The sequence below is a fragment of the Mus caroli genome, chromosome 12, assembly GCF_900094665.2.
Source record: "Mus caroli chromosome 12, CAROLI_EIJ_v1.1, whole genome shotgun sequence".
In the NCBI taxonomy this organism is placed as follows: Eukaryota; Metazoa; Chordata; class Mammalia; order Rodentia; family Muridae; genus Mus; species Mus caroli.
In genome coordinates, this window is record NC_034581.1 from 26,316,500 (window position 1) to 26,335,366 (window position 18,867).

Sequence of the window (18,867 nt, forward strand, 5' to 3'; positions counted from 1 at the left end):
CACTGGAAAGAGAGGCCCATTGGACTTGCAAACTTTATATGCCCCAATACAGGGGAATGCCAGGGCCAAAAGAATGGGAATGGGTGGGTAGGGAAGTGGAGGGGGGGTATGGGGGACTTTTGGGATAGCATTGGAAATGTAATTGAGGAAAATACCTAATAAAAAATATTAAAAATTAAAAAAAGAAAGAAGTAATAGTTTCTAAATTTATTTTAATTAAAATTAAGCTTCCCTCCAGTAACAAAAGCCTCTTCACAATAGACCATTCAGAAGCACACTTGCCTTTTAGCTTGTAGCATGGACTGAGGAAATATGAGTAGTGAACATTGTCCTCTCTAGGAAAACCTAGGTTACTTCTGTATGGAATCACCAAAAATAGGTACTTTACTTTTAAAAACTGGTTTATATTACAACATTAACATAGTTGGTCTTCCATTGCCTTGATGTGGAAAGTACATATACATGAAACACTGACCATTGACTGGCCAGAAATCCACTCTAAAAGGTGTCTCTTGCCATAGCCACACACATGCATACTGTCCAGGGAAGCCCTGGGTTCTAGATTTTTAAAAAGACCAGGTAGAATAGTTTCTCTGGTTTCTAGACTCTCCACTGATCCTGAGCACGATCCATGGGCAGATCACCTTGTGTTTTCCAAGTAAACTCATCACAATAAAGATACATTTGGGTTTTAAATATGAGATGCAAAAGAACAGACAGGGCAGCCATGCAGCCAGGGACCTTCAGCTGGTGAGTTTGGTTGCTGTATATGGTTCTGAAGCTGTGCTCTGTCTACAGCCAGAAGACTTGGACCCATTCCAGGAGGCTCTGGAAGAAAGACGGTATCCAGGGGAGGTGACCATCCCAAGTCCCAAACCCAAGTACCCTCAGTGCAAGGAGAGCAAAAAGGACTTAATAACGTAAGCATAGCATAAGGTGGCATGCTGGTTCTTCACACGGCTCCTGTCTCGGGCCTACTTTTAAAAAACAGACCTGTTTCAACAGGCCTTGCTGTTTGAGCATGCACGTTTGCGGCCTGAGAATTTCTCCAGCTGCAGTTGAGCAGAGCCAAAGGCTGCCTTGAACCTGCTTGCTCTCAGTGATGCTCTACTGTGTGCAGGCACCATTTCATTTAACCCTATGCATTTGGCAGCTTTCTCCAGGGTGCTTAACTCCCGTTGCAGCTAAACTGGAAACAATGAAACTTCTTAAGTTTTGTTGTTGTTGTTGTTGTTTGTTTTAACATACTATTCTGGCTGTCTTCGTTTTTGTTTGGTGGCACATGTCCAACTCCAGGGTGTGATGGGAGTGGTCATGTGACTCGTAATTACACCTCACATAGAAGGTGTGACTTCATTTTTATCATGGTGGATTCTGTCTTTCAATTTATTGTTTTCAGCTTACTTCAACAATGCTGTCAAAGTATAAATGTTGGCTTTTGTGTCAACACTCTGAGTGCTGTATGCTTCCCTTCATAGCATGCTAATTTACAAGTTACACAAGGACTGTTAACCTTAGGACACCCAGATTCACAAAATTCTTCCCAAAAATTTAAACCAAAAAGAATATGTATTTTGTCTGATTTTTTTTTCTTCAAATTATTAACAGAAATGCTTTCTTAAACACACCCTTGATGGCACTCAGAGTTAGTAATACAATCCTGCAGTATACAGCACTTGGCTCATTGCACCTCTACATTGAACTTTTAATTTCAACTTTGTGTTGTGTTGTTTGGGTGCTGCCGCCGCCTCAGGGTCCACTCACTGTGTCTCCTGGCCTGTCTTACAGTCTGTCTGGCTGCCCCCTGGCGGACAAAAGCATTCGAAGTATGCTGGCTACCAGTTCCCAAGAGCTCAAGTAAGCATTCATGTCACCAAATCTCTTTTAAGAGTCACATTGCTGTTAGCTCACAGAAAACAGTGTCCTGTTTGAAAGTGGATTGTCTGGGAAGGGGTCTCCAGTGACATCTGTGCCTGGAATGCTCTCCCAGGAGTGGAGCTGGGTGCTCTCCAGTTCTTTCATATCATGCCCTTTCTATCTGGAAATTTTTGTCTTCAGATATGCATTTCTCCCAAGGAAAAATGTTTTCAGTGTTACCTAAATGTTCAGAAAATTATTGTCTAAAATGTTTAAAAATGGATGCCAGAGATAAAAAAATCTACCTGGTAACAGCCAGTCCTTAAACTTGTAGTCTTCATTCTAAACACTGCCTAGGCCAGTGACAGCTCAGAAAACTGTGTGGTGTTGACACTGAACTACACACACACACACACACACATACACACACACACACACACACACACGCCATAGCTCCCTCTGCTCTCTGTTAGAACTCGGAAACATAAGTCTGGCATCTGGATAAGCCCAGTGCCAGCACCAGCAGAATGAGACTGTTCTCCTTTGTAACTGAGTGTACAACACTCATTTTCAAGCAGGCTATAGAAGGAGCCAGTGAAATGATAAAAAGAACATTGAAACCTTACCCACTCCACTCAGTGTGGACTCTGAGGTGTCTATAAGGACAAAAGGCCAAGCTTGACAGCACAGCGTGATGACAGCAGTTACCCTTCAAATGACAACCCTTGCTTCCCTGACCTTCCCTACCATTCTGTCCTCTGCATGGCTAGGAAGATGCTGCCCCACCCCCAGCCCCATGACCATAGTCTAGGGGTGACCTGAGCATAGCCTTCTGTTTGATACCCATGTCATTTTTTTCAGGCTCCCTGTCCAGGGCCCTAGTGCCATAGACCACCTGCTCATGTTCAGTGACTTCCTGAACTAGCCCTCCTGTCGCACACAGGACTCTTGCCTTGCCGTTGACGTCCTGAACTAGCCTTCCTGCCAATTGCAGGACTCTTGCCTTGCCGTTGTCTTCACAAACTGTGAGCAGCTCGAGGGCTTCTTCTTGCCTTACGGTCTAGCAGCATTTAAATCAGTGCCTGATGGACAAATAGCTTTAGCAGCTCAAAGCAACACCCTTAGGAGCAACAATCCAGCACACTTTGCTCAGGCGTCTTTTTGCTGTGGCTTCAACCCACATTTCCCTCATGATCAAAATGTAACCAACTGCACTTGGATCTTGGCCAGCACATCAGGATGGGGCAGCATTCCTTTGAATCTCTTGATGAGGAATTCTTTGCAAAAGCCTGGTATATCTCCAGTTGCAACAGGCCACCTGTAAACAAGAAACTAGATTTTGTGTGACTTGTACATTGCTTCTGACTGCTTACTGTTTCTGAGACCTGGGACCAGAACACTTTTCTGATGGAGTAGTTCACATTGTCTTACATCTTTTAGTGCTGGGCTTAATGTTTTCAGACATCTAATATTTCAGGCAGACCTGCCGTTTCTCCAAGCCACAGTTCTCCTTGTCTCATTTCATCTTGAGAGATGGCTGGTCTTCTCGTCAGCATCCTCAGAGGAAGTTGTTGCCCTCGCATCCTCCAGACAGCTTAGTCTTGGCCAGTGCCCTCCTCTTTTGCTTCCCGCCAGAAGGTTGTACCATCCAGAAAACAGACAGTTTTGCCTGGTTTGGGCTCATCTAAGTTATACACATTTTCTGTTTGTCTTTGCAAATAAGTCTTTTTTTTTTTTTGCTTGACCCCCTGCTGGGAAACCTTTGCTTAATTCCTGCTGGGAAATCTAAACTTGACTAATTTCCTAAAATGATCTGTTTCTGTTAATGGGACTTCAAAACTAAAGATTTGGTGACTTCTTTAAAGAGACTAAAACTTAAACAGCCACTTTATAACTTGACAATATGTTCTCTACACACAAAATAAATAAATGAATAAATAAATACACTGTCATGCTATGATAGCCTTTTCTCTTAGCTTTTTCACTGGTGGCTCTCAGACCATCATTTCCTTGTAGAAATCAGGAAGGTTTGCTGTGTACTTTCCCAAACAGAGCAGCACAAATTATCCTTGAGAGATACCGCAGCCTAGAACAATTCACAATGTGCCCATTGTAGTTGTATTGACTCTGTGGTCAGTTGTACAGTCGCAGCTCACCTGAGTAAGAAACTGAGTCAAGTTCCGGCTTATTCTTCATACAACACCCTCTACTACCACGAACTCTGTTAGGAAGTGGGTCCCAGTGATCTCAACTACCAAATGAAATGTCTTAGAAATTGTCTTCTTTTCATTGACAACCCTGAGTTTTTATAGGTGAGCATTATAAGAAGGTTCTTAGGCCTGGACAAAATGAAAGCTGCTGAATGACAGACACACTGACCGGAAACTCTCAGACTGTATAGGTGACACTCGGCGCAGTCATCTAAGACAGCCACTGTGGGATAGCTTTAAGAAGAAATCTAATCATTTGTGCCTAATTGTGTGCAATATGTAAGCTAAATATGCATTAAAATGTTCATGAGTCTTACCAGCACTGTGGAGTGGTGCCTGGGCCCCTTGTGTGTGTTTTGCACATCACATGTCCTGGGGAGAGGGAGACCTGAGGGCCAGAGGACGGAGCGCCGTTCATCCATGTACATCCCTGCCCACCCTTGGAATGAGACTGAGGCCACAAGAGGCAAAGGACAGAGTGAGGAGAAGTAAGGTGACCTTTGAGGAGAAGCTGCGAATGTGAAATCTAGTTCTAAAGGGCATTTGTCCTCTTCAAATGTCATTGTCTAAAACTTTCCAAAGGCAGCTATAGCCATGGCAGCCTTTTTGAAGAGTCATAGCCTCCTGACCGAGCGAGGTACCTTTCCTATGTAAGAGTCATGTTCAGTGGCAGACCACTAGCAAATGCCAGCCTGTGTTGGGTCTTAGCCATCTCAGTAACTAATCTAAGCCAAGAAAACCAGCTTCAGACAGGAGTTATGAGCCTTACAGTGGCCCCAACTGAACAGGCTTCCGCTTACACTTCAGCCAGATCCTTCTGTCCTTTTAGATGTATCATTAGCTTAGGGAAACTGCCAGTGCTGCTTTGAGGATGTTTGCTGGGAAAACAACTTTGAACTGAGGTTAGTCTTGGCTTGTGTTATTTGACTGGGGATTCATCATTATGGAGATGGGACAGGTAGGTCCCACTTCTTATTGAATTTGGTGTCCATGCTTACAGATTCTAATCTCTATAAGCACAAACCCTAGGTTCTTGGGATTTACAGGACCTACAGGAATCTTGGCCAAATGCAACCCTTAAAACTCAGATTGTATTTGTTTTAAAATAACCTATAATTCAAAGAATTAATTAAATAAAACTGAGCCAAAATATTGAAGCTCACTATTATTTTTGAGCATTTTTGGTTTCCATGTATGGCTGTAAGCCCTGGGCAGGGGCAGGAGACTGTTCATGTGGTCTATTCATGTATCTCTTGCCCAGGGCACACTGTGTAAGGGAATGGGAAACTCCCCATTTTTAGACCTCCAGGACATCATCTTCATTTGTAGAGTGGTCTGTGTACAACAGTAAATATCCAGAACTTTCCCTATGTGTCTGCTATTAACAGACAAGCGTGTTTTATTAGCAGAAAGGTATGTCGACCTCTGTGTAAAGTAAGCCTCTTTTATGACCAAAAGTTGTTGTGAGATCTGGTCTCCACTGAAGGGAATGATAGAGGAAAGTATTTATATATCCTGCCCTGTCCTGTTAGGAAAATTGATTTGTTCAGCAGCTGACTTGGCCCTGGGTACCTAGGACACCTCTTGAGAGGACTGTGTCTCTTATGTAGAATACAGCTGTCCTTCTGCTGATCACTCAGGACACAGTCTGTTGGGACTTGGGCCCAAGTGGCCCTGAGAATTAGCTACTGCTCCCATTCTCTGTCCCTAAATTTCAGGAGAAGCTATATCTTGTCACAGTGAAACATGTCCTGCTTGTCAGGATCTTGACAGTTGATAGTGTTTCTTCAGTTTGTCACCTTTGTGAGAAAAGGCTGTAAGCATGCTCCAGTCCATTGCACAACTCTAGAAACCCAGGCTAGGGTAAGTAGGTCATTTTGGTCAAGGGTCACAGAAGATAAGGGAACGAACAAAACTTGAGCCGAGTGGAGTCTTCACATGACCTGCCTTCTCAGAATCCCTGTGTCTGGTGTGCTGGTTTTCCATGAAGGATGAAGGGTATAGACTTGGGGAATAGCTCAGTCAACAAAGTGCTTGCTTTAAAGTACAAAGACAGGAGCTTAATTTCAAGAGCCCATTTAGTTTGTTTGTTTGTTTGTTTTAATGTCAGGTATGAGTTTAGCAAGATGGAATGAGTAACTGAAAGCATCCACCTTGATCCCCAACACACACACACACCAATACAAGTAAACAGTGAACAGAGACCAATGTTATGCAAACTTCAGAGTTATCCAGACCCAACTTCGCTTTGCTATGTGTTTGTGCCTTACAACCTCCAATGCAGATTATAACAACTTCATAAAGTAAACCATCAGATTCAAATAATATAAGGACAGCAGGCATTACGACCAAGAACTACTCTGTTCATGAAATACCTGCTACAACAGGAAATTCAGACCATAGACCCTTTAGCCTAGCAGTAGGTAATCTCTTCTTGCCTCAGTTTATATATATATATATATATATATATATATATATATATATATATATATATCTGTAGGTTGGGCTAGCACTGGGCTAGCTCAGATGGTATTTAGTGGATGCCAGTATAGCTAACAGTGCCAAGGTCTAGTAATCCCTGGGTCTTTAGAAAACATCCACCAGAGAGGGAAAATAGTCAAGGGAGTTGATGTTTCTGAAATGACAATATTCCTAGGGAAGCGTATGCAGCTGGCTAGAGATTGCTGCAGATAAGGCCATGGTAAGGTCATGAGGTAGACATTGTCCTAGCACTGAAGAAGGACTAGTTTTCAGAGCTCCAAGTAGTATCCTGGAATGGTAGAGGCCAGAGACGGAACTATAGCAGGATGATGGCAGAAGTCTCCACAAGAGACCGCTGGAGAGGGCAGGATGATGGCTCAGGCTTGGGACAGCTGAAGAGTTTAGATCCAGGAGCTCCCCCAGCTTCGAGTCTCCCCAGCCCAAGAAAAGAAAGGGAACATGCACTGTAAAAATATCTCCTACCTTCCAGCACTCCTACTACTGCCTCCACATGTCCAGAGCATGTATGTAGCCATCATAAGTCAGAATGTGGGCCAGTATCGAAATAATGACTTCTTATAGGAAAGCAACAACAGCCATCCTTGACAGAAAGGCAGTTTTCAAGTTAGGATGGAAGTTGAGCTATTCCTGTGCTCACAGAAGATGCCTTGGCACTATCCGGAGGGGCAGCAGGGTTATCCACACTGAGAAGGCCCTCCTTCAAACCCTAGTCTCCATCTTGCACTTAAAGTGAAAACCTTGAATTTTTCACTAGTATCTTATCATCCTTTTAAAATTTTTTATTTTTTATATGTACGGATGTTTCTCATCTGTTTTGTTAATGAACCATTTGTGTACTTGGTGCCAGAGAAGTCCAGAAGAGGGGATCAGATCCCCTGGAACTAGAGTTATAATAGACCACCATGAGCAATGATGTGGGTGCTGGGTGTTGAACCTGGGTCCAAGGAAGAGCAGCCAGTTCTCTTAATTGCAGAGCCCTCATTCTAGCTCCACCAACATCTATTTAAAAAAAGAAAGAAAAGAAAAGAAAAGAAAAGAAAAGAAAAGAAAAGAAAAGAAAAGAAAAGAGAAAAATGAACACACACAGGATCTCCCCAAGCCTTACACATCTATGAAAAAAATCAAGCCAAAATTAAGCCATTCCTCCTGGCTCTCTCAGTGGGGACTTGCCTTCCCAGGCTGGCCAGGGAATCACTTGAAATATCAGCAAGTTCATGAAAGTGAGGCTGGCTTCAGCAGACACTGCATCCTGCTGACCTTTAATTGGCTACATTTCCTGGATACCTACTGTGAATATCTTTGCACTGCAGCAGTTCACCTGCTAAGCCTGGACTTAGAGAGGGAAGTGTTGAGTCTGTCCTCCACAGGCAAGAGAGCTTGTTCCCCGTCCTTCACTTGGTGCTTGTTAAGGTTTGTAATGACAAACTTGGGAGAGTACCTTAAATTATGAGTGAGACCTTGAGGCACACTTCACTCCTCGCGCAGAAATTAGGAAGTGTTTAATTCAGATATCAAAAACTACGGAATGATATTACAATGATAATACATTGATTTCAAACTAAGAAAAAAGTGGCATTAGTTATTTCTTATTTGAAAAGGGTATTGGAATTATATAGTTTATTTGATGCATATTAGCCAAATGACAATATCCTATCCCTTTTCATTTTATGTATTTTAGAAGTATTTCACTTATATTTGGATTTTTATCGTTATAAGTACATACTATAGATTTATACACACACATACACACACTTTGTGATTATTGGGCTAGGCATTTTCCTTTTGTGACACACAAGTATCTGAATGTTCTTCATAATTTATTGCTTATTATATCTAGCCCTTTCTACTTAGTAGGAGTGAGCCTATTTTTATTCATCCATGGCTCCTCTGGGGTAATTCCGAAAAGCAAAAGCCTTTAGATTTCCAGGGACTTTGGATCTATACCAGATGCCAGCCCATGCAGGGTGAGGACAGAAAGCCTAGTCAGTTGTAGGCATTTAGTTAGCCTGGACTTTAATTGTAAATCTGGGGGTTTTATCATGTAAAAACTTCACTAATTTATAGTTATCCAGAGTAAAATGAACAAAATTAGAAATGAAGTAGATGTTCGCTTTGGGAAATTATTGACAGGCTTGTTGGAGAATATTTCTTTCCTGACGTATTCAGGAGAGGCCATGGTTCTCTTTCAGTTTTTCTGGATTGGAAATTTTTGACAGACAGGACAGAGACTGCTTGCAGGCATGAGAGGATGGGGAAGCAAGGACTCCTGGCAGTGCCATGGCTTTAACTTGTCTGCATGTCTGGTATGTAAGCCACTTACTCTTCCCATGGCCTGTGCTCTCCCAGAATGACAGTCTGAGGATACTTACATACCACGTGTTCCCGTCCTTTGCTGCATTTTTGCAGATCTTTCTTCTAACTACTGGATTTCATCTGACTCCTTCTCAAATTACCCGAGTCCCTTGAGTTCATAAGTTGTTTTTTATTTATAGTTGAGATGTGTAAACATCCTGCTCCCTATAAAAAGAAACGATGAACATCCTGATCTCACAAAGTGATTTGATATGATAGTCCTACCTGTTTGTTTGCTTGTTTGTTTGTTTGTGAAGGAAAATTCAGTGCAAACACCTTCTGATAAGGTGGAAATACAATTTGATAGAACTTTCTGGAATGACAGAAGGTTCATTGTACACTGTCCCACACAGTAGACACAAGCCACCTAAATTAGGCTGCTGTGCCTGAAGACAGAGTTCTTAGTTAATTTTTGGAGGATTTCACTGTGTGTAGAGTGCTTCCTAGCATATATGAAGGCATGGTTCATTCCTCAGTGCAGCATACATAAAGGATTGTGCCAAGCCATGTTTGTAATCCCAGCACTCGGCAGGTGAAAGCAAAAGGCTCAGGAGTTCATGGTCATCCACGACATAGCACAAATCTGTTAATGGGAGTCATGTCCCACTGTCTCTGTTACCTTGTCCTTAGTCATTTTACATTCTAGTCACAATGTAGGAGCATGTTATTTCTGCAGCTGACTAACTTATTCATTGTTTGCCATCTTGGTCCTCGATGTCTTTGTTACACTATTAGTGAATTGCAAACAGAGTAAGGGTTGGTTGGTTGTCTGTTTTTTGTTTTTCGAGACAGGGTTTCTCTGTGTAGCCCTGGCTGTCCTGGAACTCACTTTGTAGACCAAGCTGGCCTCGAACTCAGAAATCTGCCTGCCTCTGCCTCCCAAGTGCTGGGATTAAAGGCATGTGCCACCACTGCCCGGCAAGGGTTGTTGTTTTGTTTTGTTTTTATGTTGTTCCAGGCAGATTGGAACCGAGTATGACATGCGTTTCATAGTATTACTGTTCTCAGGGGATTCCTTGTATGCTATATAGAAAAATAACTGGAAATGTCACTGCTTAGGACCTATACGAGAGTAATTCACAACTCAGTGTGAAGCTTGGTTCTTTTACTTTTGGTTTTGATATCCAACTTTATTGTGTTGAAACAGGTACAAAATTCTTACCCAAGCTAAGGAGTTGTAGTAAGAGGCTTCAGGCGCCCTTCTAGTAAGAAAACACCTAATGTAATTAGTAGATGTGTTGGTGAATGGTGAGGCATTACTAGAAGCTAGTCTTCCACTCAGATCTTGAATATCTCCTTTGGAGCTTGTTTCAGCTAGTAATGTCTTCCTGTAGAAACAGCTCTGCATGAAAAGGGCAGTGAAGCCCATGGCATTTCTCATTTCTGTTTGTTATATTTATAGGTTTTAGAATACAAATATGCATGACTTGTTTAATCTAGCTTTCTATTCTTTATTTTATTAGTGTGTGTGTGTGTGTGTGTGTGTGTGTGTGTGTGTGTGTGTGTGTGTGTGTGTATAGGGCATATATGAAGAGATCAGAAGAAATAGTCAGTTCTCTCCCACCATGAGTTCCAGGGATCAATCAGCAAGCACATCATAGTCACTGAAGTCAATCTTCAGATCAAAACTCTCAGTATCATAGCCAGCAAGGAGCCTGTGTGGAAGTTTAGTTAGGCATCCCAACCCACTCCAACCCCAGCACTGTTACCGCATCGATGGCTCCTTCTCACTTCATCTGCAGCCATCCTTCATGTTGTCCTACCGTGGTCAAGTATGGATGATGTTTTACTATTCACTTGATTAGGATTTAAAAATACACAAAGTGTATGTGAAAGACTATGGGGACTTTTGAAGTTAGACTAAATGCATTTTGCATTATGGTATGGCCATGAGTCTATAGGGACTAGGGAGTGGAGTATGGTGATTTGAATGAGAATGGTCACCATAGCCTCATATATTTAAACACATGGTCCCCAGTTGTAGAACTATTTGGGAAGGATTGGAAGGTGTGGTCTTGTTGGAGGAGGCATGTTGCTGAGGGCAGGCTTTGAGGTTTCAAAGGCCTATGCCATACACAATTCCCTCCCCTCATCCCTCTCCCTCTCCCTCCTCCCTCTCCCTCCCCCTCCCTCCCTTTTGCTTGAGAATCAAGATGTAAACTCTAAGCTACTGCTCTAGTACAACACTTTCCTGCTTACTGCCATGCTTCCCAACATGGTGGCCATGGACTCTAGCCCTCTGGAACCGTAAACCCAAAATTAAACACTTTCTTTTATAAGTTGCATTGGTCATGTTGTTTGGCCACAACAACTGAAAATTAGTTAAAACAATGTATAAACTACTAAATACTGACATATGTGAAGGAGAAAATGTACTGTTCACTAAGCAAGAAAGTTTTAAATGAAGCCTGAATATAAAACTAATACAAATTAAAAATGATAAAGCAAGAAAAGGAAAATATTCATAATCAAATGTTGATATTTTGATTAGTTATAGCCTTGCAGTGTGCTTTTCTACTTAATAGAGATTCCAGTCTCTTCCCTTTGTGGTTATATAAGGTAGGACCACATAACCAAAGCTTTCATTCTAAGAAGGCAGTGTGAGGAACATAAACACTGATGCCTAGTGTTGCTTTTGCAGGTGTCACTGGTGAGGCTCCTGCCTCATCTGCATGGCTGGTACATGATGCTCCTCTCTGTGGCTGAGACTTTTGTGGGTAGATCCTGACCACGAGTATGCTATAGGGTGAGACATAATGTCCTAGTTAGCTTTCCCTATGGTGTACTAAAACTGACCAACAGCACCTTGGACAACATGGTTTGTTTTAGCTTATGGATTATGATCTTTCTTTGAGGGAAGCAAGGCACTCTAGCAGGATCCCTGAGGCAGGAACTGAATCAGAGGACACAGAAATATTCATTACTAGCTTGCTTTCCCTTGGCTTTCTCAGCTACGGTGTTTTATATAGCCCAGGCCTCCCTGCCCAGAGATGGTAATTATCAAGAAAATGATCCCACCAACATGCCCACTGGCCGGTATGATGGAAGCAAGTTGAGATTCTCTCTTCTCAAGTGTCTAGGTTTGAGTCAGGTTTACAAACTCTATGACCAGTACTACAGGTAGTCATTTGTTTCATAGATGCACCGGTGTTTTCATCTGGTCTGTAGAAATGGCAGCAGAAGTCTGACTTGTCTCTTGGGATTCATGAGTCATACCTGTTTTTAGGAGACTTCCTGTCATAGTGCATAATCAATTCCCTCCCTCTCTGGTTTCAGATATCTGGGAGAAAACAGGTGGACTCAACCTTCATACTTAGAGCATACCAACAAAGCCAGTGCAGAGAGTTAGGAGAAAGTCCTAGAACATAACAGCAGTTGGATCCACTAAAAGATTGTCAGTCTTTTTAGGAAAGCTTTCAGGGAAAAGGTCCCATTGCCTGATGTGGCTTTCTATATTCCTCTTGGGGTGGGAAAGCAAAGGATCTTCATGGACATAGGAAGTAGGCAGTGGAATAGGGGGACAACAAATGGGAGCAAATGTGCCCTGGGAACAAGGGCTCAGGAGACAAGTGGTATTGATGAAGCACCAGCTTATGTGGGTCAATCTGAGTTCCAAAAAACAAAATTGGACCTTTGACTCTCTTAAGAGTCAAAAACTACAAGAGAATACCAATCTTGGGGAGACAGAACAAGAATGCAGCAGTATTCTCAGTCTGCCCTATGATTCTCTCTCAGACTAAAATTTTACCATCAAAACCATAGGGTAGAGGGAGTGAAAAGGAATGTCTTTGTGGAGGTTGGCTCGTGGAATAACAGATCAAACACTGGCAGTCTGAGCTTTTGTTGTGACTAATGCCCATCTAGAGTTAAGTCTCTTATTAACTGATGCATGTGGGGTACAGGAATGAGGGAAAGTTAAGGTGATTCCCCATACAGAAGGGCAGGTGCATATTTTCAGATTATTTTACCTGTAGGTATGGAGGATGGTAAGGAACTCACAGTACCCCTTAGTTCTTCAGTTAACCATTTAAATTGTATGCAGCCCTGAGAAATGGTATGATATATTTGCACCCTGGCCACGCAGTCATAGATCCTTGAAATGGTTTTACAGCTTTCTCTTGATAGTGATCTAACCTGTCAACTAGAGCACAACAGATTGACTTCTACTGTCAGCTGCCTCTCTCATCATCTCGTACTCATTCTCCTGAGAGTTCTGCCTTCTTCCAGGAGACAGCGTTTGCCCTCTTGCTCTGTAGACATCTGTGGCCCATGACATATACTGGGAAGTAGGGTCTGTACATGTGGTCATCTTTCCCCTATGTTCAACCTATCATTAGAAATCCAAGGACTAATAAGTTAATGAGCCAAATGAAACTATTCCCATTGTAGAACTTAATTTTTGAGTCTCCAGATAATTTTGAAGAACTGTTGAGAACAATAATGGATGGGTTAGTGTATAGACTAGTCAGTCTCTGGGATTGTAGCTATTTCTAAATGATAAAACTTAGAAATATTATGAAGGAGGTTCACCAAGATTCCGTTGCCTGGGTGGAAATGGACCCGAGATCATGGGGATCACAATGGCATTACCTTCTGGGACAAAGAATAGAGCAATAGCCATGATGGCAATCAAGTGGAACCCAGATACAGTGTAACAAGGAGATGACAAAAGGGTAGCACACAGAAAATAATGTTGCATCATATTCTGCTGCCATATAAGATCTCAGCCCTGAACTAGGACCAGCAGCTGCAGAGTAAAGAATGGAGGATACACAGACATTCTCGACTCTTAGACCAAACACTGGAATGGAAGCTATGTCCTTGTCCATCAAGAAAACCTACTTGCCCTTCAACGTTGTGCCCAGGCCTTCACCTATAGTATGTGTGCAGACAAGGTAGCCAGTGTCACCTGAAATCAGCAGAGTGATATCCCCATCAAAATGAACTCAGTCTCTAAAATGTGAAGAAGCAGTGCAGCATGACTCAACCTCCTCTGTGAGTAGCTGACCTGAACGGCTCTGCAGAGCAAGAAGCCAAGACTTCCTAGAATCATCCACTGGGACCTTTTTGCAGTGAAATTCACTTATGTGTGCTCATCAAGTCTCAAAAGCTGGGTTATTTGTGGGAAGCAGGATAATGAAATTCCAAGTATTTGGACATTCCCTCTACCTTGGGGTGAGTTGAATATCCTCTTGGCTTTGCCCTCTGTCCTCCCTCCACATCCTGCCTCTTGGTTGAGGTCACTGAGTGTTTGCTTATCTTCCTATAGGATTATCCAATAGATCCCTGCATCCTACCATCATTTGCATGATATTTCCTAGGTTGAACATGGCTGGCAGGTCAGAGATTTTTCTGCTTAAAACACATCATACCAAATATCTTTGAGTGTATACTACATCCCAGAGCCTGTCACCCAACACTGAAAAGTATATATCTGTTGGGTGTCTGGCTCTGTTGCTTATTTTAGATTAAACACACATTATTTTCAGTTTAGGTTCACATGTGTGAGCCAATGTCTCTGATAACTCAGTAGAATATAGGACTTCTGACTTGTAGACTTGAGCCTGCTGCCCAGTGCTCTGCACCCAGAACCCACACAGAGTGGACACATAATGATAACAGACACAGTGGAATTTAGTGGATGGTCAGATTGCCACTTCTAATTGATTTATGTACTCTGGCCTTCCTCAAGGGAATTCTTTTCACAAATGATGATGCCTTGTTCACAGCTGAGTTTTGGTTCTGTCGAATCTCACTGCCAGGATGACGCCACTGTGGCTGATTCCTGTCTTTGGGTGGCCTTGGGGGACTGTGCCATCTCCCTAGAGAATGTCTCTTTTTCTTCCTTCTATTCATTACTAGAGCTGTTGCCACAGAAACAGCTGCAGTGCCACATGGGCATTAAAGAGAGTAGCTGCTGAGACTGAGTAGAGAAAGTTTCTACTACTGTTTTTTTTTCCCTCTGAGTATTTCCTTTAAAATTTTAGTCCAGATATTTAAATTGCTTTATTGAGATGTACTCAAAGGCCTAGAGGTATATTTGAATATGTGTGATGTGAGAGAAATTGCACATTCACACACACACACACACACACACACACACACACACACACAGCATCTGTGTGACTTAAGTTGCTCAGCTGAAGGCCACAGTGGGACAGTAAGCAGATCCAAGGTTGGCACAGACCAAAATGCAGACTTCCGAGGTCAGACCTTGGCTTGGCCATCACAGCCCTAAAGCCCTTGAGCTTCCCCCTTTCTCATTTCCATCTGCAAAGTGATAACGGTGCTGGCCGACTGCACTACATCAGATGAGTCATCTAAGATCGTCATAAGGATCAACCCCATGATGTCTGCACAGTGCTTGGGATGCCATCTGATGCCCACAGAACTGTGCACATTAGCTCACTGAGTTCAGGCTGCCACACGGGGAGGACAGAACCAGAACCAGCTCAGAGTGACAGAGTAACAGGTTGGAAAAGCCCTGAGACCATTTGGAGGGAGAAGACAGGTGGTATCAGGGAAAAATGATAATTAGTACACCAAGATGATTAACAAACTGAATTTTAACCTATCTTCAACAAGGATTGGAATAAAACTTTCTACATTTGAAACTTCAACAACCAAGATCAAAATATTTCAAAGATAAAAGAATTCCATTTCCTAATATGTCTTTTTCTCACTCTTGTCTAATATGGTACAATTTTAAAACTCTTATATCAGACTTGCAAATCAGGTTTAAAATCATCAAATAAAAATGCCCATCAGCCCGTCAAATTCACTGCAGATGAAATCCTCATTTGCCACCACCCCACCCCAGATTCAGAAACGTCTCCCAACTGGCATATTTTGATCATCTTTAGTCTCTGTCATATCTTTCTTTCTCTATCTACTTTGAACTCTTGCTTCATTTCTCTTCCTTTTTTGGCTAGAGAACATAATAGAAACTGAGGCACTTTTTGCTCCCCTGTGGATCAAATCCCCTTCTCTCAGCGTTAGCATCGTTGTGAAACTCTGTCTTTTTCTTCCACCTTCCTTACCTTATTCGAAACCATTCTGGCCTGGCTTCAGGATTACTCTATTAGATAACAGATTAACTTCTCAGCCTGCCTTTGGCACTTTCCAGAGCCTGAACTATTACCACCTTGGTTGGTTGTCAATAATGCACAGCACAGGATATCCTCATCCAAAGCCCACTTTCATTCTTCCTGTGGGTCTCAGCTGTACTGTCACTTCAATGTCTGGGACTCCCATATATCAGTCTCAGACCCAGAGCTCTCAGGGGAAGATAGCTTGGGCATCTTGCTTGCTATTCTTCTTTTTATAAAATATTCCTTACCACTTCATCTATGCACCTAGCTGAACCAGTAGGTACTTCCATGTCTGCTTTGCACTGAGCCTGATGAGGGCAGGTGACTGAGAAAACGGCCTTCTTGGCATTATAGCCCAGCAGCTCAGCTGTCCCAGACACTCACCATTTTATAATAAAGAACAAGGGACCCAGAGATCCTGAACTCAGACTCAGTGCTCCCTGACTACATGGGCCTTGGCAAGTTAATGAAGCTTTCTGGATTTCAGTTTTCTTATCTAGAAAAATCAGTAATAAGATCTGCCCCCAGTTTCACAAGGCTCTTGTAGGGCCAAACAGATACACATGTGACCGTTCCTCTGCAGAGGCTGGAGATTGAAGCAGCAACAGCAAAGGGAGACATGGCCTGGGAGCTACAGACAACTCAGTCCAGCCAATCTAGAGTAACTCCACTGGTGGCCAGCCCAGAACCTGCTCTGTGGCTCCAAGTCCTTCTGACACCTTGAGGGTCATTTTGGTACTGGGGATGTTGTCTGAGCAAAATGAAAGTTCTTGTTTGAACATTTAAATTATCTGATTCTTTCTCTCTCTTCCTCCACTGCCGCTTTCTTCATAAATCTTAAACAGGCTTATTTATTTTTGCTTGAGACAATGTTTTCGTGTGTATCCTTGACTGTCCTGAAACTCGTTCTATATACCAGGCTGGCCTTGAACTCATAGAGATCCTCCTGCCTCTGCCTCTGCCTCTGCCTCTGAGTGCTAGGATTAAATGTCTGTGTCACTGCTCAGCTCAGCTGGTTTTCTATTTGTAAAAATCATGGCCTTTCTTAGAGCGTTGTTATATACATGGGAAATGTGTTAACACAGTGAAGAAACAAGAAAGCTATTGCTTTTGGGTAGGTAGACAAATTCCTGGCTCCAGGTGGCTCTCATGGATTTGTCAGGTGCCCAGCTCCTCTTCCATGGATACCTGGTAACACCGTTGGTTTTAAGTTTGTCCCTTTGGCATCCTATGGCCTGTGGCAGAGTGGGTAAGGCAGGAAAGCTGGTGAAAGAAGTAGAAAGGGAGTGGATGCTTCCATACTAGGCACACTGTTTCACAAGCATCAAACTGTCACAGAAAGGTGACTTCTTGGAGATCATAACTTTCCAAGGCAAACATTGCACTCGAATAAATTTGCTAACATTGCCTTCCACAAAGATGTGATGTTCATTCAGTCTTTCCTATCCAGAGGAAGAAGTATTGCTGGACTCCTTTTCTGTCTCCAATAGGCAGTGCTGATCTGTATGAACACATAGGTCCCTGTAGAGCAAAATAGTTTAGATTCTGTAATGGGTCTGGCCGGTATGGTCTTACCTCCAGGAGAGGCATCATGGTATCCAGCCTAGATCTTATTTCCTCCCTGATGGACAAGAGACAGAGGACAGGCTGGCTGAATAGGAACTTTGTATTTGTATTCCCTCCATCCTTCAGAGTGCAGTACTCCCTTTACAGTCAACTTGTAGATCAGGAAAGACATACTATATCTCTGTGGTCAAAGCATTACCCATGCATACTTGCCCTCAGGATGCATACACCAATTTGCACATATGAACATACATGCATGCACATGTCACATGTACATGTTTAATTGTGTATATGTGTAGTATGCATGCACACACTAAGCACATATACATACTATATCATATATGATATATATGCATACCACAAATATAAACACATACAACGTGAATATATAACTCATAGATAGGTGCACACACACACACACAAACAAACACATACTAACACTCTCATACACACAGAACCAACACATAAGGGCAAGCCTAGAGTGATTCATCTGGTTGATGGGAAGATGAGACCTGGTATTTGAGGAGACTCTTCTCCCAGTGTACTTTCCAGAAGGCTGTTTACTGGTTCCCTAGACCATTTTTTAAAATGACCATAGAGCAGTCCTTTAGCACCCCAAAGCATAGGACTCTGGTGAACATGCTTTAAAGAAGACACCGTGTTATGTGCAAAGAAAAGTGCACCAAATGATTTTGACCTACACTTGACACAAGTATGCCCTCTGATCTCTGAAATAAGGTGACTAAGACAATACCCTGGTGGCCTGTGCCACAGTCTGTCCTATCTTGCAGGGTGACCTCTTTGTCTAGAGGCCCCAGAATCTAGGATTCTATGGAAACTTGTAAAGGCAAGGGCTGAGGTTCATACCTGAACTTAAATGGATCCAAGCCTAGTTTTGTGCTAGAAACTGCCCTGCCTACAAGGCAGCCTTGCTGTCTAGAGGCTGCAGAGCCCAAGATTCTGTTAACAGATTCTATGTTTGTACATTTCCCCCATTCTACACACTCCTTATAACGCGCAGTGAGCTAAGCCCACTTCATTGGCGTGCCTCCACCCTCCCTGGGGCATGAGGCCACCTACCCCTAGAGCTCCTCCCCATCTCTTAAATGCTGGCTGCTCAGCACCTAGGAACCTGATCTTGATTTTAAAAGAAAACACAAAAACCTTGCACATTGTAGAATCAGTCTGCACCACGGGGATGACTGAGAAAACTGGGAGCCTGGCAACCAGGTTGCCATAGCAACTCACTCCCTCTTCCTGCTTCCCTTTGCAGCCTCAGGGCAGGCCTA

At 42.8% G+C, this 18,867-nt stretch overlaps 1 protein-coding gene across 16 annotated transcripts in view; it reads left to right on the forward strand.

Annotated features, from left to right (window-relative positions):
- Positions 1 to 18,867, forward strand: part of Myt1l (myelin transcription factor 1 like) — a 393,059-nt gene that overhangs the window by 325,230 nt on the left and 48,962 nt on the right. For all 16 annotated transcript variants that reach the window (XM_029484681.1, XM_029484687.1, XM_029484691.1 and 13 more), the window contains 2 exons: positions 799 to 920; positions 1,789 to 1,857. In XM_029484681.1, coding sequence (XP_029340541.1) covers positions 799 to 920; positions 1,789 to 1,857 — 191 coding nt within the window. The remainder of the gene's footprint in view (positions 1 to 798; positions 921 to 1,788; positions 1,858 to 18,867) is intronic.